Source organism: Girardinichthys multiradiatus, chromosome 19 (assembly GCF_021462225.1).
Source record: "Girardinichthys multiradiatus isolate DD_20200921_A chromosome 19, DD_fGirMul_XY1, whole genome shotgun sequence".
Classification (NCBI taxonomy): domain Eukaryota; kingdom Metazoa; phylum Chordata; class Actinopteri; order Cyprinodontiformes; family Goodeidae; genus Girardinichthys; species Girardinichthys multiradiatus.
Genome location: NC_061811.1, coordinates 40,611,445 through 40,634,446, shown reverse-complemented (window position 1 = coordinate 40,634,446; position 23,002 = coordinate 40,611,445). Strand labels below are relative to the sequence as shown.

The 23,002-nt window shown below is 37.7% G+C and overlaps 1 protein-coding gene across 2 annotated transcripts in view; it reads right to left on the bottom strand.

The window, feature by feature from the left end:
* LOC124855164 (neuronal PAS domain-containing protein 3) overlaps positions 1 to 23,002 on the bottom strand; it is a 613,876-nt gene that overhangs the window by 376,713 nt on the left and 214,161 nt on the right. For both annotated transcript variants that reach the window (XM_047344770.1, XM_047344771.1), the window contains exon 3: positions 5,060 to 5,304. In XM_047344770.1, the coding sequence (XP_047200726.1) occupies positions 5,060 to 5,304 (245 nt within the window). The remainder of the gene's footprint in view (positions 1 to 5,059; positions 5,305 to 23,002) is intronic.

The following is a 23,002-nucleotide window of genomic DNA, read 5'->3' as shown; positions in this document are numbered from 1 at the left end:
CATGAGACAAACGTGTGGAAACACACAAAAATAATACACACATCATTACAGCTTCACAAACACAAACATTAATCTTATCACCCGTGGACTTAAATTTTGTTCTTGTACATTTTTTAATTTGAAATTCCCATACACTCCCCCAGAAACTTCAGCTGCTTTGCTTTCATTCATGGGTCATCCTTAGAAATCCAAAAGCCCTTTTAAAAGCAAATACACTTCTTCTGCTCTACGTGTGTTGCACACAGGGCCAATTTCAAAGGCAAATTCCACTTAGATTCACAAGAGCTGTGCATATTCCAGTACTCCAGGCAGAAATTTATCAGAGTGTATTGTTCTCTTCACAGAAAATTACTTAGTGCAGAGACTCGCTGGTGTGTGATTGTGCAGTATTATGGTGTTGTCTGATAGTTGTTTAAAGCACCAACCAGTCACTGCAGGGTCACATTTTCATGTCTGTTTGTATGTTGAAACTTACTGGAACAAAGGCTTATGGAAAAACAAAACAGGCTTTAATTAAAGCTAGATTAGTATCCTAGACAATCTGGAGCAAGAATGTTAAGAAACTGAAACACATAAAATATGTTAAATATGAAGTCAGATTACCTCATGCTTATATATATATATATATATACAGACCAAAAGTTTGGACACACCTTCTCATTCAAAGAGTTTTCTTTATTTTCTTTATTTTCATGACTATGAATATTGTAGCTTCACACTGAAGGCATCAAAACTATGAATTAACACATGTGGAATTATATACTGTACAAAAAAGTGTGAAACAACTGAAAGTATGTCTTATATTCTAGGTTCTTCAAAGTAGCCACCTTTTGCTTTAATTACTGCTCCGCACACTCTTGGCATTCTGATGATGAGCTTCAAGAGGTAGTCACCTGAAATGGTTTTCCAACAGTCTTGAAGGAATTCCCTTTGATGCTTAGCACTTGTTGGCCGTTTTGCCTTCACTCTGCGGTCCAGCTCACCCCAAACCATCTCGATTGGGTTCAGGTCCGGTGACTGTGGAGGCCTGGTCATCTGGCGCATCACCCAATCACTCTCCTTCTTGGTCAAATAGCCCTTACACAGCCTGGAGGTGTGTTTGGGGTCATTGTTCTGCTGAAAAATAAATGATGGTCCAACTAAACGCAAACTGGATTGAATAGCATGGTGCTGCAAGATGCTGTGGTAGCCATGCTGGTTCAGTATGCCTTCAATTTTGAATAAATCCCCAACAGTGTCACCAGCAAAGCACCCCCACACCATCACACCTCCTCCTCCATGCTTCACAATGGGAACCAGGCATGTAGAGTCCATCCGTTCACCTCTTCTGCGCCGCACAAAGACACTGTGGTTGGAACCAAAGACCTCAAACTTGGACTCATCAGACCAAAGCACAGATTTCCACTGGTCTAATGTCCATTCCTTATGTTCTTTAGCTCAAACAAGTCTCTTCTGCTTGTTGCCTTAATACAAATTCTAACAGTCAGTAGGACTATCAGCTGTGTACTGTATTCACCTTCTGCACAACACAACTGATGGTCCCAACCCCATTTATAAGCATTGAAATCCTACTTATTAAACCTGACAGGGCACACCTGTGAAGTGAAAACCATTTCAGGTGACTACCTTGAAGGTGATGCCTTCAGTGTGAAGCTACAATATTCATAGTCATGAAAATAAAGACAACTCTTTGAATGACAAGGTGTGTCCAAACTTTTAGTCTGTACTGTATGTGTGTGTGATTTTTGCCCTAAAACCAAGAAATATTTAGATTGTCAATTCTTACATATTAGAGACAACATTAACATCTGGGTATTTAGTATGAAATTAGCCAAGTTAGGCATAACTGGGCACAACTCTGACTAGACCTTGGTATGTGTTAAACATGCATTAAGGGCATTATCGGAATACATGCGCCACCTTAACTGTGTGGTGGTTGAGGTAGATTTGTGACAACAGACTACAAGACGTAAATTTAAAAGAAAAAGAGAGAAAAAATCCATTATTTCTAATTCTTTCTGGAAATCCCCTAAGCGCCATCCTAAGTTGGGATAAAGTTTTAATTCTAATAAAAGAAAAAAAAAAACAAGAGCAGGAATTATCTCACAGTGTGGTCAACTATGTTTCTGAAATGTGGATGGTACATTTACTGGGACATGTGCACCAATAAAATATGGTATGAAAACATCTAACAGGAGTAAGAATAATACAAAAGGTGATAAAAAAATATAAATCTACCATATTTAAAAAAAAAAAAAAAAAAAGGCTGATTAATATTTGTGTTACGGCCTCTGGCCTTGCAGTCTTTTCTTCTATGCAGATTCAGGTGTGGGAGCACACTCAAAAGATTGGATGCCTGGAGGCTGCTTAGGAACCTGATTCGATCTGCTGAATCACCAAGCCAATCAGTGGATGATGAGACCCATCTGCATCCTACAAAAGACTCCTGGATCCTGGAGGTTTTGTACAGCTGACCCCCGCTTTGCTTTGTGTGGTTTGTTTGGAGACTGTTTTGGCAGCTGCACATTATTTTGGTACTGCTGACCCACCTTGCTCTGCTTACCAGTTTGGTTATATGCTTGTTTGTTTTCTAGTTCAATCTAGAGTGTTTTATTTGAGAAGATTGGGCAGGATTTGTCATTTTCTGTCAGCCATATTGTATGTTGGAACCCTGCTTCTTGTAATAAATCCCCTTAAATGTTCTCCTTTTACCTCTGGACTCATTTTTATGTTACCACCCCCTGATTCCCTAGACCTGGGGTCGTAAAAATTTGTCAAACCTTTTCTGGCTATACTCAATGGGCCTGATCTTCAAAAAGCTTTGCGTGTACAAAACCGCACACAAACCTCTTTGCGTCAGCAAAGCTGATCTGCAAACAAGGTGGCAATCGGATTGCATATGCAAAATTAGCAGAACTGCGGATGCAAACATTTTAGCGTGTCTGCCTTCATAAATATGCGAAACATATGATAATGACCCAAACTCGCAAATTCATGGGAGGAGAATATACAAATGTCATCCTTCACCGCCCGCAATGCGATTTTCCAAGCCTGAAAGGGTTTGCAGGCGAAATCATTGCGTGTGGATTTAGTACGTTTGAAATGCAGGTACTAACTGGGACGCCAAAAATGTCCGGTGTCACTTTGGCAAGAAGGAGGCATAGGTAGAATGACAGATGGAGAGAGAATCTTCTGTAAATGTGCCAACAGATTTGGGTTGTCAAAAAAATAAAATTATATTTATAAATTATAAATTATAAAAATAGATGACAAGAGAGGGTCCTATGTCGGATTATCCAAGCTCTGATTTGGAGCCAATCACAAACAAAAGCCATGATATTTCTCTTATGGTAAAACTCCTTGCAGCACTTCATTTAACATCATTCCAGGGTAACATCGCTGTCAGTGATCATCTGCTCAATGCGTACAAACCTGATCACGGCAAAATGCGCACATAACTGATCAAGCACTCACAGCCTATAATTGCACATCATGCAAAGGACCCACTGTGCTTTGATGTCGATAATATAATTAATAGGAAAGATCTAAAGACAATATAAGGCAGATTAAATATGTGATTTGCAAATTGGGTGCTAAAATTATTTCTTAGTAGGTGAAAAATCACCATTTTGAGGCAGCTTTTCCATGTGGTGACAAAAACAGTGTATGCTTTAACTTTGTCATTAAACAAAACACATTACATTATTGACAGTAACGTTATGTCATTGCAGGGCAGTTGGAGCTGGATCAGTTTGATTACCTTGTTTAAATGTGAACATATACCATGGGAGGCTTTTGTTTATGCAGTAAAAAAACATATTTTGTCACCAAAAAACAATTTAAACAATCAAACACGTTATATATCATTAAAATATTGGCAAAACAAACAAAACAAATTTTGTGAGAATTTGAAAAATTATTTTTTTTTAGTTACATAAATGTTCGAATTAACGTATTTGCAGGACAGTTATGTGACGCCATGTTTTAAAATCAGCAAAGCTGTAACATACAGATTTCCAACTCCTACAACAATCTATTTTTATGTTGCTAATATTACGTCAAGGCTTAAACATTGTGGCAGTTTATGATAAACTCCGAACTCTTTAAACATTACTAAAAAACAACAGAACCCGGTGAGTCTCCGAAAAGAATTAAAAGATCAAGGGAGACAAATTAATTAACAGACATTTGTCATTTATATTGTTAATATTGATTGGCCAATTTGTTGCATCAAGCAAAGTAAGAGAAATAATCTCATCAGGGCAGATGACAAACCTGCTGTGAGTAGCACAACAAAAGTAAACTAACTGTAACAGTACAGAAAAGCAAGGGCCCAACGGAACAGAAGGAAAAAAAATCAACAACTGGATCATTTATGATGATGCAGCGTAATAATCCCTGCATATTTCTAGCAACACAGCAGAGGATCTGTTTGCTTTTCCTCTGGTTCCAGCCAGTAGCACATACAATTTCCTCATTTAAATAGGGCGGTCTGCAGCTGTGTTGCACCTGTTATCCATTTCACGCACAATCTTTGAAAGATGCACGCAACACTGCCACTTATTGCATGTGCAATGTTTTTTATAGTACACGCAAATTAGCACCCGCTATATTGGATCTTTGAAGATCAGGCTCTAAATGTATGTTCTGTAAAATCATTATAATGTAGTTGTTCAACAGTATAAATAAAAATAGAACACCCCATTTTCCCTTTAGGAAAATTGGGATTGTGACATATTTATTTTCTACTGAGACGAGTAGTCGTCTTACAATCAGAAAGTTGTGGATAGGATTCTAGCTTCCTCCTGCTACATGTCAATGTGCCGCTGGGCAAGGTACTTAACCTCAAGTTGCCTACTGATCTGCGTATCAGTGTATGAATGTGTGCATGTTTATGAGTGCAATTTTTTTAGTGTGGCTCTAGCATAAAGCACTTTGAGTGGTCAGTATGACTGGAAAGGCACTGTATAAGTTCAGTCCATTTACTATTTTATTTAAAATATATAATTATATTTAAAAGAAAGAGATTAATAGCCATTACTTAAAGTGTCAACCCTACCTTTCACTGAGGTGTTGGGTGGGGGTCCCTCAATTCGCAGGTTCCATGGCGGGTCCCCCTGGTTGGCAAAGTCCCTCATCTTCAGGTAGCTGATTGTGAGCCGGATGATGGAAGCCTTGTCCAGTTGGCTGGTGATGGCACCAGGCAGCGGCAGCATCTTGGCTAATTCATAGAACTCAAAGTTCTCTTTCCCCCGCCGTGACCGTGCAGCATCCCTTGACTTTTCTTTCCGGAGAGCCTGTAGCCTGGACACACAGCAATGGAAAATCAATGGAATAATTTTAATTATGAAGATGATATCCAAAATCTGATTTAATAAAAATGTCTGCAATGCAGGAAAAAAACTATTACAGACTCTAGTATATTAACTTGGTTATAAAATAATGTTTCTCTGATTTTATTGAAGGTAAATCTTTGTCATTCTTTAGCATTTGGCTATAAAATAAATAAATAAAACCTAAAGCTGCTAAAAAAGTAAACTTTTCATTGCAGTCCTCACTGTTATCTTGTTTTTTCTTTGACTTCTTCAGACAAAACTTTAAAAAACTGCTAAATAATAACATAACTACACCATGAAGTAAACGACACTCAGACTGCTTTACTGGTTTCCTTCATTTCTTATTCATTACATTTTATTAAAAACATTACACTGTTACTTTACATCAAAGAGTAACTCTGTTTACTTTCTCTCTCACCCTTGAACAAAAACAATGACAAACACTTTTTCCTGCAGCCACTCATCATCATCGGACGCTGTTATAAATTAACCTGGCAATAAATCAGCTGCTAAAAACCTCTGTGGGCTTCCTGTTGGCCATGCAAACAGACACACACACACACACACACACACACACACACACACACACACACAGGAAGACAGGTGATTAATTTTTGCAGGAGGAAAGAACAGGGGGATGGAAAAAGGGGATTAGATGGGGAGATAGCACACACACATGTTGGAGGACTTGTTTAGGGCTAGAAATGAAAAATGGCTGTCATCTGGCCAAGAATATCATTTTCATATTTTTTCTATTCATGTATCATGGACCACAAATGCTAAATGGAGAGGAGGAAAATGTGCCACTTTTTTAACCAACTTCTTTTGTCAGATTAGATGTTGTAAGTTTTTCTTTACTCCAGTATGTGATGCTCACATCACATCAACATTGTATATTATGTAGCTACCTGTGTATAAAGCTGCTGTCACAATTAGCCTCTATTCCTTTGAAGGGACCTTCAGCCAGGGATTTTGAAAGCCATCCACCTGTATTGACAGACTTTTATTCGGCTTATTTTAATTGCCCTGGTCTGCAGGTAGGACTTACTCAGATTACGCTGGGTATGTTGAAAACTTAAAAAAAAAATATTCCCCCATTATCAAGACACATAAGGGGTCAGAACAGTTCTAGAGTGTCGCTTCCTGCCCAGGGAGAAATGTTTGATTTTATGTTAGGAAAATATGGGCCTAAAAGCATCGGGTGCATTCATTAATTTCAGTCTGTAGTCCAACTTTATTTTTTTCAACTCTCCTTTATCATGCCATTGCAATGTCATTTTCTTATGTTTTTTGTCACTGCAATGTACTTTTGTCATCATGTAAAGCACTTTGAATTGTCTTTTTCCAGAAATGTGCTCTAGAATAAACTTGTCTTGTCTTGTGAGGAGCGGGTTATGTGCTGAGCAGCGATGATTGATGGACCCTTTTCTGCAGTATTCTGACTTCCTCTGACTCGCTATGTTTAAAAACCTGCATGCTGTTGTCGTTTTCAACTTTGTGCAAGATTCATATTTAAGCATCCTTTTTGTGATAGAGAATTCACGACAGGAAGAGGATCTACGACAAGTGGATGGATGATGACATCTGGGACAATGTAACACTACACCACAAGCAAAAAAGCGTTTTCCATTATGTTTTGTGAACAAATGCAGTATAGGGATTTCTCAGTTGGGCTTTGCTTGTTTGGCCTCTAATTTCTTATCACAGCTCCCTACTGGATTGGAGGTGTAGTGCCGTTTTCTTCACTTCCCCATACATTTCTGAGTGATTTAAATACATTTTCTGTGGCCTTACAGAGCAGTGGAAACAGAAGGCACACAAATTACAATGTATTTCTTTTACCTGGGTAAGAAGAATCTTAGGTATTTCAGAGAAAGTCCTGGGAGTTGCCCTTTTGCCATGTACAGGTAAATCTCAATAATTTGAAATTTTGTTTTCTCATGAGGTTCATTTCTACGATTAATAGTACGTTAAGGAAAAATACAACTTTTAAGCAGGTATTAAACATACTTTTGATTAAGCCCACATTTCTGCATTCAAATTATTTGTTTTGGTCTTATGTATTCTATTCTTGTATAAATGTCATGTTTTCATGAGCTGTAAGCGGGAAATCCTTAAAATTACCAGAAATAAATGCTTGAAAACATCAGTCTGTGTGTTATAAATTTCTATATTGCTTTTCACTTAGTGAACTGAGTTACATAAATAAATCAATATCAGTGTCATAATCTCAATCTTTTTTATTTCTTTTTTTAATTAAAGAAAAAAATAAGTGATTGTGATGCTGCCTATCTTTATCTATTCTCAAAGGGAAATCCCCGGTTTAAATAAAGGTCAAATTAATAAATCAACGGACAATCTCATATTTCAATGCTCTATGAGCCATGCCAAGTCAAGAGGAACATTCGTTTAGAAATCGCATCCAGAAGGTGGATGGATGGATGGATGGATTTAAGTAAACTGAAATGATCAATCTTTAATTTGCTCCGAGTTTGAGTCGCAGCGATAAAGATGTATAGCAAAGCTCTATAGCCAACAAAAACATATAGATATAAGTGCACAATAAATAGAACCATAAGAGAATATACAAAAGTAATGTCCCTGCTAAATATAAAAAACAATGTATTGTAAATGAGTAAAACAATATTTCAAAAATATCGTGTTTATAAATATATGTATTATGAGAGATGTGAGTAAAATAATCTTCAAAAATATAAACACCCACACTGACAACAAATAGTTGTTGCACTGTGATGGCCCATTAGTAGAAAAAACGTTGTAGAGTCTAATTTAAAAAAGCAAGACTTATTGCTTTTTTGATGTTTCAGGTGGGCTAAAGTGAAACACAAGCTTGAGGATTATAAACCAAATTTTCCAAACAACATATCAGCTGTATAAAAATGTTACATTGTGCAAACTGTTAGCATTGTTAACTTTCTTGCTTTAATCGTACATCCACAATCTAATACTAAACATTGCAATGTGTTCAGTAAATAGCATATGTTTGTAAAAAATTTTTTTTTGGTGGGGGGGTATGGATTATTCCTTCCGCTGTAGCCTCTTTGTCACTTCCACTTTCCTACACTGTCAAAATCACTTACTTCCTAATTTCAACTTCTTTGCTCGTCGAATGACCTATTTGAGAGGGTCCTTCCAGGTAATCAGTTCATGCAGTCCCCTTTCCTTAAATTCATTGTAGTTCTGTCACTCTGCCTTTCAAACCGTCTCCTGCACAGCCCCATTATTGTCTGGGACCTAATTCTATAATCTTGCTTTGAATCAGAACCAGTTTACTTTGGGCATTTTATCTACTACAATATCTGCCATAAAATATGGAAAGCTGACAATTAGCAGATTTTTAAATTGTTGTTTTACTTTCTAGTACAAAAATAATAAAATAAAAAGATACATGCCAAAAATACTAAAAAGCCCATCCAAGTCCTTAAATGATCTTGTTCCAATCACTTCCCTGGCCACAGGTGTATAAACCTAGGCATACAGAGTGCTACTATATCTATCTTCAACAGTCAAGTAGAAAAATGCTGGATGACAGCTGGATAAGCAAAACAATTTCTGTTTAAATATTGCAAGGACCTGATCCTTGTTTACAGTGTTAAAAAAAGGTTGTATCCATTTTCCCTTTAACTATACCTGTATCCAAGGACTGGCAATCTGTCCATCATGGAGAAGTCTAGCACGGCCGTTCTTTCCAGCAATGTCGGTCTGCCTGATTCACTGACTAAAAAGCCAACAACAGCAGAGCATAAGACTCCTTGAGAGCAGGCAAGTATAGCACATGCTCTGACATGCACTTTACATAGAGCATGACTGTCTGTGTGTGAGCAGGTGGCAGCAGAGACTGAAGTTAACAGTACAACAATTCAAGAGAGTTAATCCCAGAAAGAAAATCTTCAGCCTATTAGGAGGATGCAGTAATTTGGGCTAAAACTACTGTAAAGACGTTAAACAGTAGAACAGTGAAACATTAGTTGCAATATTAATGGTGAGCAGTAACCATAAGGAGAAACATAAAAGGGAAACAAAAATGACTTCTCACAAAAATGATTGTTTAAAATGTCAATATTTTATTAAATAATAATTCAGTCTGTTAAGGGTTGTCCTGTGAATACCCACCCAATAAGGCGGTGGTGTTAGGACAAAATTCAAAGGGATGAGCCAAGCTCTGGCAATATTGAACAGCAAAACTCTGTAGACACAGAATGAATTACCACAATTTCTTAAAATACTAGAATTTATTAACAAATTTAAGGATTATGGTTATTGATTAATTAATATTTATCAAACATTATAATTAAAAATCATAATTCAGGAAAATAATTTCTTAACCAAAAATCATTACTTACAAATAGAAATCAGAGATGTCCTCTGGTGTTGTGATTACGGGCTCAAAGCTCTCAATAATTACAATTAGTCATTTATCATTAATAATTGATAATGTCAGTGTTTATTCAACTGCTTCCCCGAAGGCGGGGGAACTTCAACCTTATTTTGATAGATAAATCACTCCTGCACGAAATAAACACAAACGCTTCTCTTAATTATATATGTGAAGATTTATTGAAGCCTTATAATTTTGATATACTACCATTTTGGTCCAAAAACCTTCACCTAACAAGCACTATTCTACACAAAGGGGATTAAAAAATGACTACCTAACAATAATAATAAAATAAAAATATATGCGCATTGAGTGTCTATGAAGATCAAACCAACAGTTTTATGGACAAAATGTGCAATTTGGGTTAACTTGGAAAGAGAAGCCCTCCTGGTTGGCTGATGCGTCTCGATGGCGGCTATCAGCTGGTAGACGGTGAGCTGCGCCCTTAGGCACTACCAGCTGATTGTCCCAAATCTCGAACGAAGGGTCATAAAACTGAGGTGGGAACTCAGTGGAAAACTCCAGTAATAAAACTGGAACAAAGGAGTAGTCAGGCAGAGACCGCAGCTGCTTTGAATTGAAAACGTTGAAAGTCCATCTTCTAACTCCTGGCTGATTTGGGATCAGCCGGACAAAAACATGACCATGACCATTCAGCACACTTGCACAGCAAATCAAAACAGCTCAGCATAAAACACTTCAATCAGTATTGCATGCAACAAGTTAATACCTTGGATTAACTACTGGTGATTCTAAATCTCCTTAACTATGCCTCATCCTGCCCAGACGTCTAAATGGACATATCCAATTTAATATAAAAAAAAAGAACGAAATTTATTTGACATTGATTTCTTCTGTGCACCGGTTGAGGATGGGTCAGGTCTGAAGAAAAGGAGTGGGGGATCACGCGTCTGTGATCAATAAAAAAAACAAAAAACCTTTCATCCGTCCAAGAGGGAAAAATATGAAGAAATGTTTATTCGACTGAATCAACAAGGAGGAAAACTTATCTCCTTGGAAATAAAACCTCTGTGGGTTTTCAACTGCGCCGGGTGTCAGTGTGGTCTTCAATCGGTCTATGAATCTTCTGACCTTATTGCATTTCCAGTTTATAAGCTCTTCCAGGAATGGCCGTGTGGAGAAAACAATAGTTCGGCTGCGAGCTTTTGTCTCTCCTAATATGCGCCTCCGATGCGTCGTCCCATGAGACACGCTGGAAATAGCATTGAAAGTTTTTTTTTGCGGGTTTTATAATCCCAGGTGGCATCAGAGCTGCAACGTCTGTTGAACTGCACATGTCAAATTGTCAACTCAATAAGATTCTCAATAAGATTATTCTAGAATTGCGCCACTCAAGGTTGCAGCAGGTTGTAGTGGCTCTGTTACTTTTTGTTAGGGTTTGAAAACTTTTGTATTGTTTATCACTCATGTCTGCTCTAAGTGTCTTTCCCTCCTTACATGTCACAGAAAGGGAGATGGGGAGAGGAATGAGTTATGCTTTTATCAGCAACATCTAGGGACTGGTACCGAGTCATCACTCCCTCTCTCTGTTTAAAATCAAGACACATGAACCCTAACCTTTCTGACCCCCCCCCCCCCACACACACACACACCCTGAATGTTTGTTGAACTGTGTGTGAACCAGCATGTATAAATAAAGAGAGAGGGGTGCGAACACTTTTGTAGTTTGCAGAGTGTGACCTACCCTTGCAGCAAGTAAAACTGACTATGTATCGTTCTTGCCTCTGAGTTGACTAATTAATACCTAACACTTTTCATTCTGATTGATTCCTTTTTGGAACATGGAGAGGACATCAATGCCATGACTGAGTGTGTAACCGACTATATAAACGTCTGTGTGGATAACACTATCCAGCAAAACAATATCAGAGATGTGTGGTCAGGGATGAAGAAGATAACAGGCTTCAAGCAGAAGAATGATCAGACCGATGGAGGTCTGGATTGAGCCAATGAACTGAACACATTCTTCAATAGGTTCAGTTCAGAAACAAGCTCAGCATCTTCCTCTCCTGCTCACAGCCAAACAGACATCCCACCATCCTTTCACCCACAGCTTTTCTGTCACACCTCAAATGTTTTATCACTCTGTGGGATTCTGCAGCACCTCTTCAATCTTAGCCTGGCCCAGAAGAAGGTTCCAGTGTTGTGGAAGACCTCCTGTCTTGTTCCAGTACCAAAACAAACTCACCCATCAGTCCTCATTGACTATAGACCTGTTGCCCAGACATCCCATATCATGAAGGTCCTAGAGAGACTCCTGTTGGCCCACCTGAGTAAGCAAGCAATAAACTATCAGGACTCCCTTCAGTTTGCTTATTGTTGTGGAGTTGGAGTTGAAGATGCCATCATACACCTGCTTCAACAAACCTACTGTCATCTGGACAAAGCCAGCAGCACTGTGAGGACCATGTTCTTTGAGTTATCCATTGCATTTAACACAGTTCCACCTGATTTGCTTTGTCAGAAACTCCAGAAGACTCAGGTGGAGGCCTCAACAATCTCCTGAATCAAAGACTACCTGACAAACAGACCACAATTTGTGAGATTGAATGGTTGTGTGTAGTCAGGTAGTCCAGGTAGTCAGCAGCACAGGAGCACCACAGGGGACTGTACTCTCACCATTCCTCTTCACTCTGTACACCTCAGACTTCACCTCATCTTGAACGTGACTAAAATAAAGGAGATGATTGTAGATTTTAAGAGAAACTGGAATAAATCAAAAACTATTTCCATCATGGGAGAAGAAGTGGAGGTGGTGGAGGAGTATAAACACCTCGGTGTTCACATGGACAGCAGACTGGAGCGGATATGCAACTGTGAAGCCATCTGTAATTTCCTAATTAACGAAGCCATAAGCTTGACACTCTCCATATTTCCTCTTTTATCCACATCTTGACCAAAACAGAAAAAAAAGACTGCATCCTCTTGATAAAGTCTAACTGTTTTACTCCAAACATAAAGACGATAAAGACATGACTTATCGACACACAATAAAGAGTAAAGAAAATAATATGAATGAGGTCAAAAAACTGTGTGGCTTCTCTCCAGCTATCTGACTCACAACTAAATAGCCACACCCCAAATCTCCTTAACTGTCTAATAAGCAATTACATATGCAAATTTACTAGAGGGCCTTAGTATAATGTGTAATATTACAAATCCTTACGCATGACAGTACTTAACCAGTAAATAGTCATTTTATTATAATAAACTTGAGTTATTGTCAGAAATATAAACTTCCTCTATCCTATATAAAGGTCTAAATAAACTAAAACTGAATTTAGGCTTCTACGCCATCTTCAAGAAGGGACAGAGCAGTCTGTACTTCTTGAGGAAGCTTAGGTCCTTCAGAGTTTGCAGCAAGATGCTGTATATTTTCTATACGTGTGTTGTGGACAGTGTGATCTTTTCTGTCATCATCTGCTGGGGAAGAAGCATCAGAGCCAGGGACTTAAAAAAGCTCAACAAGCTGATAAAGAAGGTTGGCTCTGTTCTGGGGACTCCTCTGGAACCTCTGGAGATCATTGTACAAAGGAGTCTTCATAAAATGAAGAACATTATGGAGAACCCTGAGCATCCTCTTTATGAGACTGTCCCACAACAACAGAGTGTCTTCAATCAGAGGCTTCTTCAGATGTGCTGTAAGAGAAACCGCTACAGGAGATCCTTCCTGCCCACAGCCATCAGCATCTACAATGGCTCTTTGAAGAAACCTTCATGATGAGCTACAGCAACATTTAATTTCCCTTTGGGATTAATAAAGTATGTTTGAAATTAATTGAATTTGAATTGAAATCAACTCAAAGTCAAACATATTTCAATCAACAAAATTTTTACTATGCTAAAACAATCCAACTAAACTACAAAGCAGCATTAAAGAATAAGGAAGACTATTGGGCTATGTACAATATAAGCAAGTTGATCAAAGATGGTTGAAAACCATGACTGAAAGAGTGATGCAACATTACCATGTAATGTTATTATGTTTGAGAACCAAGGATTATTTTGAAGAATCTGGAAATGAACTTAATCTAGTCTTGGAACCAACTTAGGCAATAATTGGTATACCTTTAAACAACCATTCACAATGCAAGATCAGCTAAAACATTATTTTAATAAAATAACATTTTAGAGAACGATTTGCTGAATAAAACTCACCTTCTGGATGGCTAAATATCAATGGTGTTTAATTAGCTGTCTTTATTTATTAAAATAATATTTAACCAAATATTATTAAGGAAATATTAAAATAATTTTAAGGAAATATTATTTTGAATAAGAACCAACCCTTTCTGGACAAATCGGTCTTAATGGTGTTCAATTAGCTGGCTTTGTCTAGTACAAATAATATTTGAGAAAATATTAGTTTGAATGAGGACCAGCAGCCTTTCTGGATAAATGATCTTTAGTGGTGTTTAGTTAGTAAAATTATATTTAGGGAAATATTATTTCTTAGATTGGAAACTAACAACCTTTCTGGGTAAATGATCTTCAGCTGACTCAAAGTGGGCAAGCACTTAGCCGTTAGCGGTTGGAGCTAAGAAAAAAAACATATAGTTTGTCATCAAAATCAAACACATGCCTTTAAAATACCACTAATAAAGTGTTGAAATGCATAAGCGTGGATGGCGCATTATGGGCTATTGTCTGTGGTTTTTTTTTAAAAGTACCCTTTAAATAAAGTTTGTCTTAATTTAGCTGAGTGCTAGTCTGCTAGCACTTACTGTAGCTGAGTTTCTCAACACAAACAATAACGAGCATCATTAAACGTACATTATTTGGATTATTTAACTCTAAACTAATCTACACTTCCCGAACACTACCTCTTACGTGAACCATGCTGAGGAGAAATTGCCCTGGGCGTTGAGGAAAACATCCACATCTGGGTAAACAAAGTGTTAACTTGCAGCTAACCTCCTTAGCTGTGGGGATGGGCTTTTAGCTGGCACGGTTGAACCGTACGACAAAGGCACATTGAGCTCCTTGAGTGGCCGTGACGCAGCATGGTAGCTCTCGCTACCTGGAGGTACATGCAGGAAGGCGTGCGATGCGGTCCTCGCCTTCTTTTCCAGGCTGTGGGGGAAATCCGCTTCGATTAGGGGTGCTTCTGAAGGCCTCAGAAGAAACGTCAGGTCACGCTTGTCTTATTTAACTCTTTATATGAATGAATGCCGGATAATCACATAACAAATCATTACTTAACTTTGTTGCATGTGATTGTAGTTACTTTTGGATCCAGTTTGAAGACTTATATCTGCTTGCCACCAAGGAGACATATGCGCGTTGTCTCTCCTTCCAGCTCCACTGGAGACCTGGGTGGAAGAGGTGTGTTTGTTGGAACCCAGAGCTTTTATTCAAACAGTGACGTCACGGTAAGTCTGCAGTTACCCCTCTTGTTCCTGGCTGTGCTGGAAGTAGGTTAATGCAATTTATTTGAAAGTTCCAGAAAAGATCAAACTGGCCTTTAATGTTGTAACCGATGGCTGGGTCCCAACAAGTGGAACTTCCAGCAGCAGCAATGTAGGCCTAGAAGTTAACAAAAAAACTGATTCACTAAGCATGTACCAGGAAGGAGTTAAAGCAAAAGTGTATCATCTGCAGAATTGGTAGAGCATAGGCAAATTAACCTGAGCTACAGTTACAGGTAAGTAGTGTGGAGATATATTATGTGTGTGCATCATTATTATTACTATGTTCATAACCAGTGTGGAAAATAAAATGTATAACCTGTGTTAGTATAAGACATTGTGGCCTGCAGAATTGTTATTGCACAAACTTGGCCTTGAGTGTGATGAAGCAGAAAAATACTGAGAACTGAAGGATTGTGTGAAAAGTAGAGACTGACTTACTCCCTGCTTATATCAGTAGATACGGGGTGCAGCTGGTGGACAATGACTGTCTAAATATGGTAAAGCCGGAAAAGTGTGTACGTGACTACATGTGAGAAAAAACTGTAAACAGGGCGCTGCCCATTTTAATGTGTGTTTTAATAAAAGCAATGTGCCCAGTGAGAAGCTCCGAAATCGTCTCGGTGTGTGTCCTGATCACATGAGAGCTTCCCCTGGTCCAGGTACTTTGAATGACATATAGCTGTCTCCGTGTGATTTATTCTAATGTGTTATGAATTCCTCCAGGTTACGGTGAATAAGTGAACGCGCAGAAGGCCTCTTTAAAGGGGTACTTCAACAGTAGTGACAAAAGCAGCCCTCATTGTGAGCCTTTAGCTGGACTTATATGAAAATATAAAGAAATCCAAATAAATCATATATGTTGTCAGCCTCGGAGCTTCGCTCTCTCTTTGTTTTTGTATTTTGTGTGTTTTTATGTTTTTCGAGCCACAGTTCTGTGGTGTCGGGCCACAATCCTGTGGTCTCATTCAGTAGAGAGGAACTTCTCAACTTCAGAGAGTCCTCTCTTAGGTTTTTTTCACCATCTTTCATCGATCCGAGGTTCACTGAGCTCCTGGCTCAAAAAGAAAAAACCACGGAGTTTCAAGGAGACGGAACGCCACCTTGTTTTGTCAAGTCGACTGCTGACAGTCAGATCATATTTTTCCTTTCCGCCAAGGAGGCCAAAGGATGAAGATTGACCGCTCTTCCCGAAGTTAACTGTGGACGCACGTTAACTTCCAACTTTCCCCTTCCTCCTCTCTCCCTCTGCTCAGAAGAAAGACTTCAACAAAGTAAAACCCATCCTTTAATTTTATTTCTCTCTTAGAAAAAGTCTGGGCAGGGTAGAGGAAATTTTAGTGCGATTAGATTTGCCATTTAGAGTCTAATGTGTTTGGAATTGTATATGCATGCCATTGTTTTGAGACTTGCTGGTACGTTCGGAGACCGCCGTGTCTCGCAAGTGTGTCTTTACCGTGCAAACACCTGTGCGCAGGTGAGCTGTGAAACTGGACTGCTATAATTACCTCATGGTGAAAATCAACTATTTTCTTTGTCTTCAACTTTACTGCTTACTAGCTTGCTGCCAAAAGTTTTATAACTCTTTGTGTGCTCACCCCCACCCAGAGTTGGGGGATGTTTTATGACTGTGCATCTCACTGAGTTACACTTTCTGGCGGGCTGCGCTCCCAAAGCTTCTGCTGCAAAGCACTGCTGTTTTGCTTTATTTTGTTTAGTTAGATATTTTACAGCCTTTTTGTGTAGAACTTTGCATGTTTGAGTAGGTGAAGATTATTAAATCAGAAGAGCAGATTGTATCAGGCTGTGATTTAATAAATATTCACATAGATAAAGGGAAGGTGTTTGTGTTTATTTTGTGCAAGAGTGATTTGTCAGTCAAAATAATGTTAAAAGTTCCTCATGTTTCGGTAGAAACGGTTGATTAAACAGTGACATCTCTGGTAATAGTTATCAATTATTACTGAGTATTTAATGGTTGTAATTATCAAAGGTGTTGAGCCACAGTTACAACCCCAGAAGACATCTCTGGTCTTCGATTCATAAATGAGGATTTTGGTTACGAAATTAATTTTCTCAAATTATGATTTTTAATTATAATTATTGATAAATATTAATTAATCGATAATCATAATTCCAACAGCACTTTTTCCCTTTGTCCAATTTGTTTGACAGACCACGGTGATGCAGGAAAATGTAAAACAAGAGACATCTATTGGTATTACTCTAGACATGGTAGTGAGGGCAGCAATGGGCCAAATTTAACTACTTTAGCTAAAAGTTTAATATTAACAATCCGTTTAAAACTGTTTCTGCACAGCTGGGTTTTTTTTTTTATCCTTCTGTCTTCTCTTTCATATTTATGTGGTGGTTTATACAAGGTGCTATGGCATGGAAAAGTATGGAATTTTCTCTGACCTTTTTCAGGTCTAGATAACTATGGAGAAAAAAGGTGCATGAAACAAAGTTTAATTTTCTAGGCTTTTCTCTCATCTTCAGTTTTTTAATGGTAAAAAATCTAAAAATGCTTAATTTTTATTGGAGTTTCTTTTTTACATTGATTTATATTTAAATTATACTGTATCTTTGATCTGAAACAACACTCCTTGATTCTAACATTTCACCATACAGTATTTTAGTTTTTGAATGACTTATTGATAGCACACATCAAAAAGGGCAATTTAAAAACTTTTTTTGACTTTAGACACCTTCAAATTCAAGTTGATCTGGATATGTGTTTTTTAAACTAGATGTGGTTAAGATGCCAGAGGTGAATATTTTGTACTCAAATGTCCATGATATTTTAAAAACAATAGAATGACATAAAAATGTCTTTGAGAAAGTATAGATTGGTTTTGTCATTTGTTGTAATTTTGATTACTGTGAGAGATGACGTGCGTTTTATGAATGTTTAGCAGATAAATTTACCTTCTGGGGTCTTATTTTAAGACTTTGTTTTATTTTTATAGACTTTTTTCAATATATGCAAATGTAAACATGTATGTGGTCTACTGGAGCAGCAGTGGTATTTACAGCATACCCCTAAAATCTGTCCTTTATGACTACAAATCTAAAAGCAATGGGCAGAGAAAGATTTTTGTCATTTATTGTAATAAGACTGAATGAAGTGATTTACTGGATAAGGCAAGGGAAATTTATTTGTTTAGCACATTTTAGCAACGAGACAATTCAAAGTGCTTTACATGATGAAAACATTGGCATAATAAATTGAAGTAAAGAAACGTTGACTACAGATTGAAAATAATTATGATTAACAGGCCTTGATTTAGCCTTGATTTAAAGGAACTTTTTCTGTTTGTTTTCTGAACATTTGTTCCAGATTAGTGGAGCATAAGAACTGAATGCTGCTTCTCCATGTTTGGTTCTTATTCTGGGGATGCAGAGTAGACTTGAACCAGAAGACCTGAGTGGTCTGCAAAGCTGATTCAATGACAATAAATCTTTATGGTATTTTGGTGCTAAGACATTTAGTGATTTATAAACTAACAGAAGTATTTTAAAGTATTTTTTCTGAAATACAGGGAGCCAAAGGACTTTAGAACTTGGGTGATGGGCTATAGTTTTTAGGATAACATAGCCATTAGTATTAACCGTTAGAAACACTGCTCTGCGTTTTCCAGCATCATGCAATATGGCTGTATGCCTTCATCCCTTCCTACACAATTTTCATTTTGAGGATTGTAGGACAGGTTTTTTTAGACCACATTTATAATAGCAGCATGTTTGTCTGTCTAACATGGAGAGTGGCACAATTCAAAAATAAGCTGAAAGACACTGAAAGAAATATGGTTGAATTCATTGTTGGGATTATGATTATTGATTAATTTATATTTATCAAGAATTATAATTAAAAATCATAATTTGACAAAATTAATTTCTTAACAAAAAATCCTCATTTATGAATCGAAACCAGAGATGTCATCTGGTATTGTAATTGTGGCTCAAAGCCCTTGATAATTACAATTATTCAATTCTCATTAATAGTTGATAACTATTATTAGTTATCACTGTTTAATCAACCGTTTCTGACAAAACGTGGGGAACTTTAACTTTATTTTGACTGACAAATCACTCTTGCACAAAATAAACACAAACGGCTTCTCTTTATCTATGTGAATATTTATTAAATCAACAGCCCTGGTAGAACTCGCTCTTCCAATTCAATAATCTTCACTTAATCAAACATGCAAAGTTCTGCTAACAAGGGTAAAATATATAACTAAACAAAATAAAACAGCACTGAGTGTGGATGAAATCAAACTAGCAGTTATGGCAGTTATGGCAAAATACAAAAGGACTATGGTTGAACGAAGCTCGGGGAGGCCACTCCCCAAAGTGTAGCTCAGTGGGACACAGGCAGTCATAAACTTCCTCCAAGCAAAGTTGTAAACCCAGAGTACAAAGGGTAATAAACTTTTGGTGGCAAGCTAGTAAACACGAGGTGGAAGACAAAGAAAATGGTTGATTTTCACAATAAGGTTGTTGTAGCAGTCCAGTTTCACAGCGCCCCTGCGCTTGCTCTCAGGCATTAAAACAACACAACAAACAGCAGCTTTCAGATGTCCACAGCAAATCAAAGTTTCAATAAAATGTTGCATGTACATACAGTTTAGAACACATTAGACTATATGTGGTGACTCTAAATCGCACTAAAATCCTACTCTATCCTGCCCACGCTATTTCAAATAAAGAAATACAAATAAAAGGATGGGTTTTACTTGATGTTGTCTCCTCTGAACAGAGGGAGAGATAGAAAGGGGTTGAAGAGTTTCCACACGTCCGTGGATAACTCAGAGGAGAACGGTCCATTTTCCTTCTTTGTGGCCTCCTTGGCAGAAAGGTGAAGAATATGGCGGGCCGTCACTAGTCGACTGGAACAAAAAAAAAACAAGGAGGAAAAATTGCATCTCCTTGAAAACTCCGTGTTTTTTTTGGTTATGTGTTAAATCCACGCCCTCGATCGGTAAAGTGAAAATTCCCAGAAACTTCTTTCATGAATTTTCTCGTTGGCCAACGGGGAGAATGAATGAAAGTCCACGTGGGATCTCCTTCTCTAGAATGATGTGCTTCAGATGCCGGTAACCATGTCTCGGTTCCAAGCTGAAAAGCAATGGTGGCCCGTCTCATACTCTGTTATATAGTTGACTGTGGCATCAGAGCTGCGACGCCCCTTTCCTATCAGCCGCGGTGGCCGCTGGGATTTGTAGTAGCGGACTGTCCTGGGATACAAAATGGCCGATGATGCCGGAAGGCATACTGGTGTCCAGCAACTTACAAATGGTCCAATATTAAGCAAAACATGGTCCAACATTATGTATATTCACACTCTTCTTTACCAAGTTTTGTTGGTAAAGAAGACAACATTTTGGCATATTCCCAACAAAACAAACAAGCACAAAACATGTTTTTTGTTCATGGTAATCACTGTGCTTGGAAAGTAGATTTTGTCTTCCTGCAATGGAATTCCTGATATATGGTAAGGATGAGCATTTTCATAATCAGGCTCAAAATACAATTAAAATGTGTTTTTGACATATTTATTTTGATCTGAGCTCATCAAGTAAATTAGTTCATTTTTTGTTCTTTTTTATTTGTTTATTTTGTGTTTAAATCAATTGCTGGAGAAGAATTTAAAGTTCATATGTGTGTAAAGCCAAGCATCTCAATACTGTAGTTTTAGCAAAGACACAAACCTATTTGTATATAAAACAAAATATTCTCGTCATCTTTAGGTATTAGTCTTAAAAATGCTAGTAACACATTGATTTCATAAAACTTTCCTCTACTTGTTTTGAAAAAACAAGGTCTAAAGTTCATAAAAATTTTTCAGACATATTGTATAAAGTCAAGACTGTTCAGTTAAATGTGTCATGCTCTGTCATTGTTTATTTTGCTGAAAAAGAAAACAACCGATTGAACATCCTCTAAAAAGTACATTTTAATATGTTTTGCCACAGGAGGTAGATGTCCATGCATGTCTGTGACATGAAATGCCAAAAGTTCCAGCCTTTACAGTCTTTGCTGCCTAAGCGCGATCAGCTGGGATCCTGGATGAAAAAAAATGTTCACTAGTATTAAAACCTTAAATATTGCTTGCGTTGAAAACAAATTTGACGACTGTTTAAAGCCTGCAATGAAGGCGGCTGGGAAAGCAATGTGCAGGAAGGCAGATCAGATGGAATTCACAAAACTGGATAGCATTACACTAAGGTGCAACAAATTTGTCTTCATGTCTGTCTGTGATATGTAGGATTTTGTAAATGTTAGTGAGTCAGTAGACAAGGAGGCGTATTTAACCTTGACTCAAAATGACATATTTATCATGTAGTGGTTGAGTAGCTAAATTCAACACTGGCTGAGATCTGTGTTTCTGTCTGTGCACGTCTTGCTGTTTGGGTTGTATAAACATTAAATAAAACCTTTTTGCTAAATTCATCCAGGCAACTTGATGGCGTTTTAAAGAAGATGTTGTGACAGGTGGGGGTGTGAGTGTGTGTGTGCATCAAGTCACAAAGTTCAGTGAGGTGAGTCTGTGCTTTATAAAGGGAAAGGTGCGTGTTCCTTAAATGTGTTTGGGTCCGTGTGTGAATGGATCTTTTAGTAGCATTCAAGGAGAATCCCTTGACGGGTTAGGGTTTAAGGTCTGGATCAATAGGAGGTCAAATTGACAATGAGTCATGTGGCAGCAGACTGTCACCAGGCAGATTTATTTTTCAAACTTCTTGAAAGATGATAATTTGAAAGAATATTGGACTGTTTCTCAATAAATCTGTCTTGACTGTACAGCAGTGTGAGATCCCACACCTCAAAAAATTGTGTTGGATGCATGTTTTTACATCTATAATTTGATATATTTGGCAGCCAACAAAAAATAACACTACCTGTATAACACAAGGCAGACTATCAACATATATCTGAAAATAATAATCTTATTCTTATAAACAGTAATGCTTGGCATAAATATTTTTCTCAACTTCTGGACCGGAATCTTTACTAATAAACAGTGATGGGTAGTGTAAAATGTTTTGAGGGAAGGGGCACAGTAGAGGTCGATGATTACAACACAACAAGAAACACGACTTGAACATAAATTCGTCTAAGATCAATTGCCAGATGGATTATGGACTTCCTTTATTTTAGCTCCTGCAAAAACGTTAAGAAATAAGTAATTTGTAAATAAATGACCAAATTTTCTTTCACTTCAACATAGTATCCTGTCGTGTTGTTGTCTGACTCTTCTGTTTGCATCCCTATGTTTGGGTGACTTACGCATCCACAACTTAGCTGCCAGGGGTGTGACTTTGACTGACAAGTATGTAAATGGTAAAAGTGATAGGTACTGACAAGTATAATGAATTAATCAGATTGGATGAAGAACGACACAATGAAGAAAAACGCTGATTAGCCATGGGCACAGAGAGCTGTGCCCAGAGAAGAAGCTTAACCTGTTAAGCCCTAAGGGGTTGTCAACCAATTTCTGTCTGTAATTACACAACTTAAATAAACCAAGTATTGCTGCACAGTTACAAGGTCTAAATGCAGACTTTTGGTACCTGTGTAAAGGTAAGACATAAAGAATATTTTTCCAGTGGAACAATTATTTAAAATCCAATTTTTTGAGCCTCGCTAAAATTACTTACTAAATGAACATTGCAAAACACCATGAAAATCCTTTTGAAATCCTAGGAGAGGTCTCAGGTTGTATTCATCAACATCTTGACTATAAATGCTGCAAATTTGGACTGAATCAGTTGAAGCATTTTTGTTCCACAAAAGTTTAAGTGAGCAATGTGCCAGGCAGAGCTGGGATTTCGGCA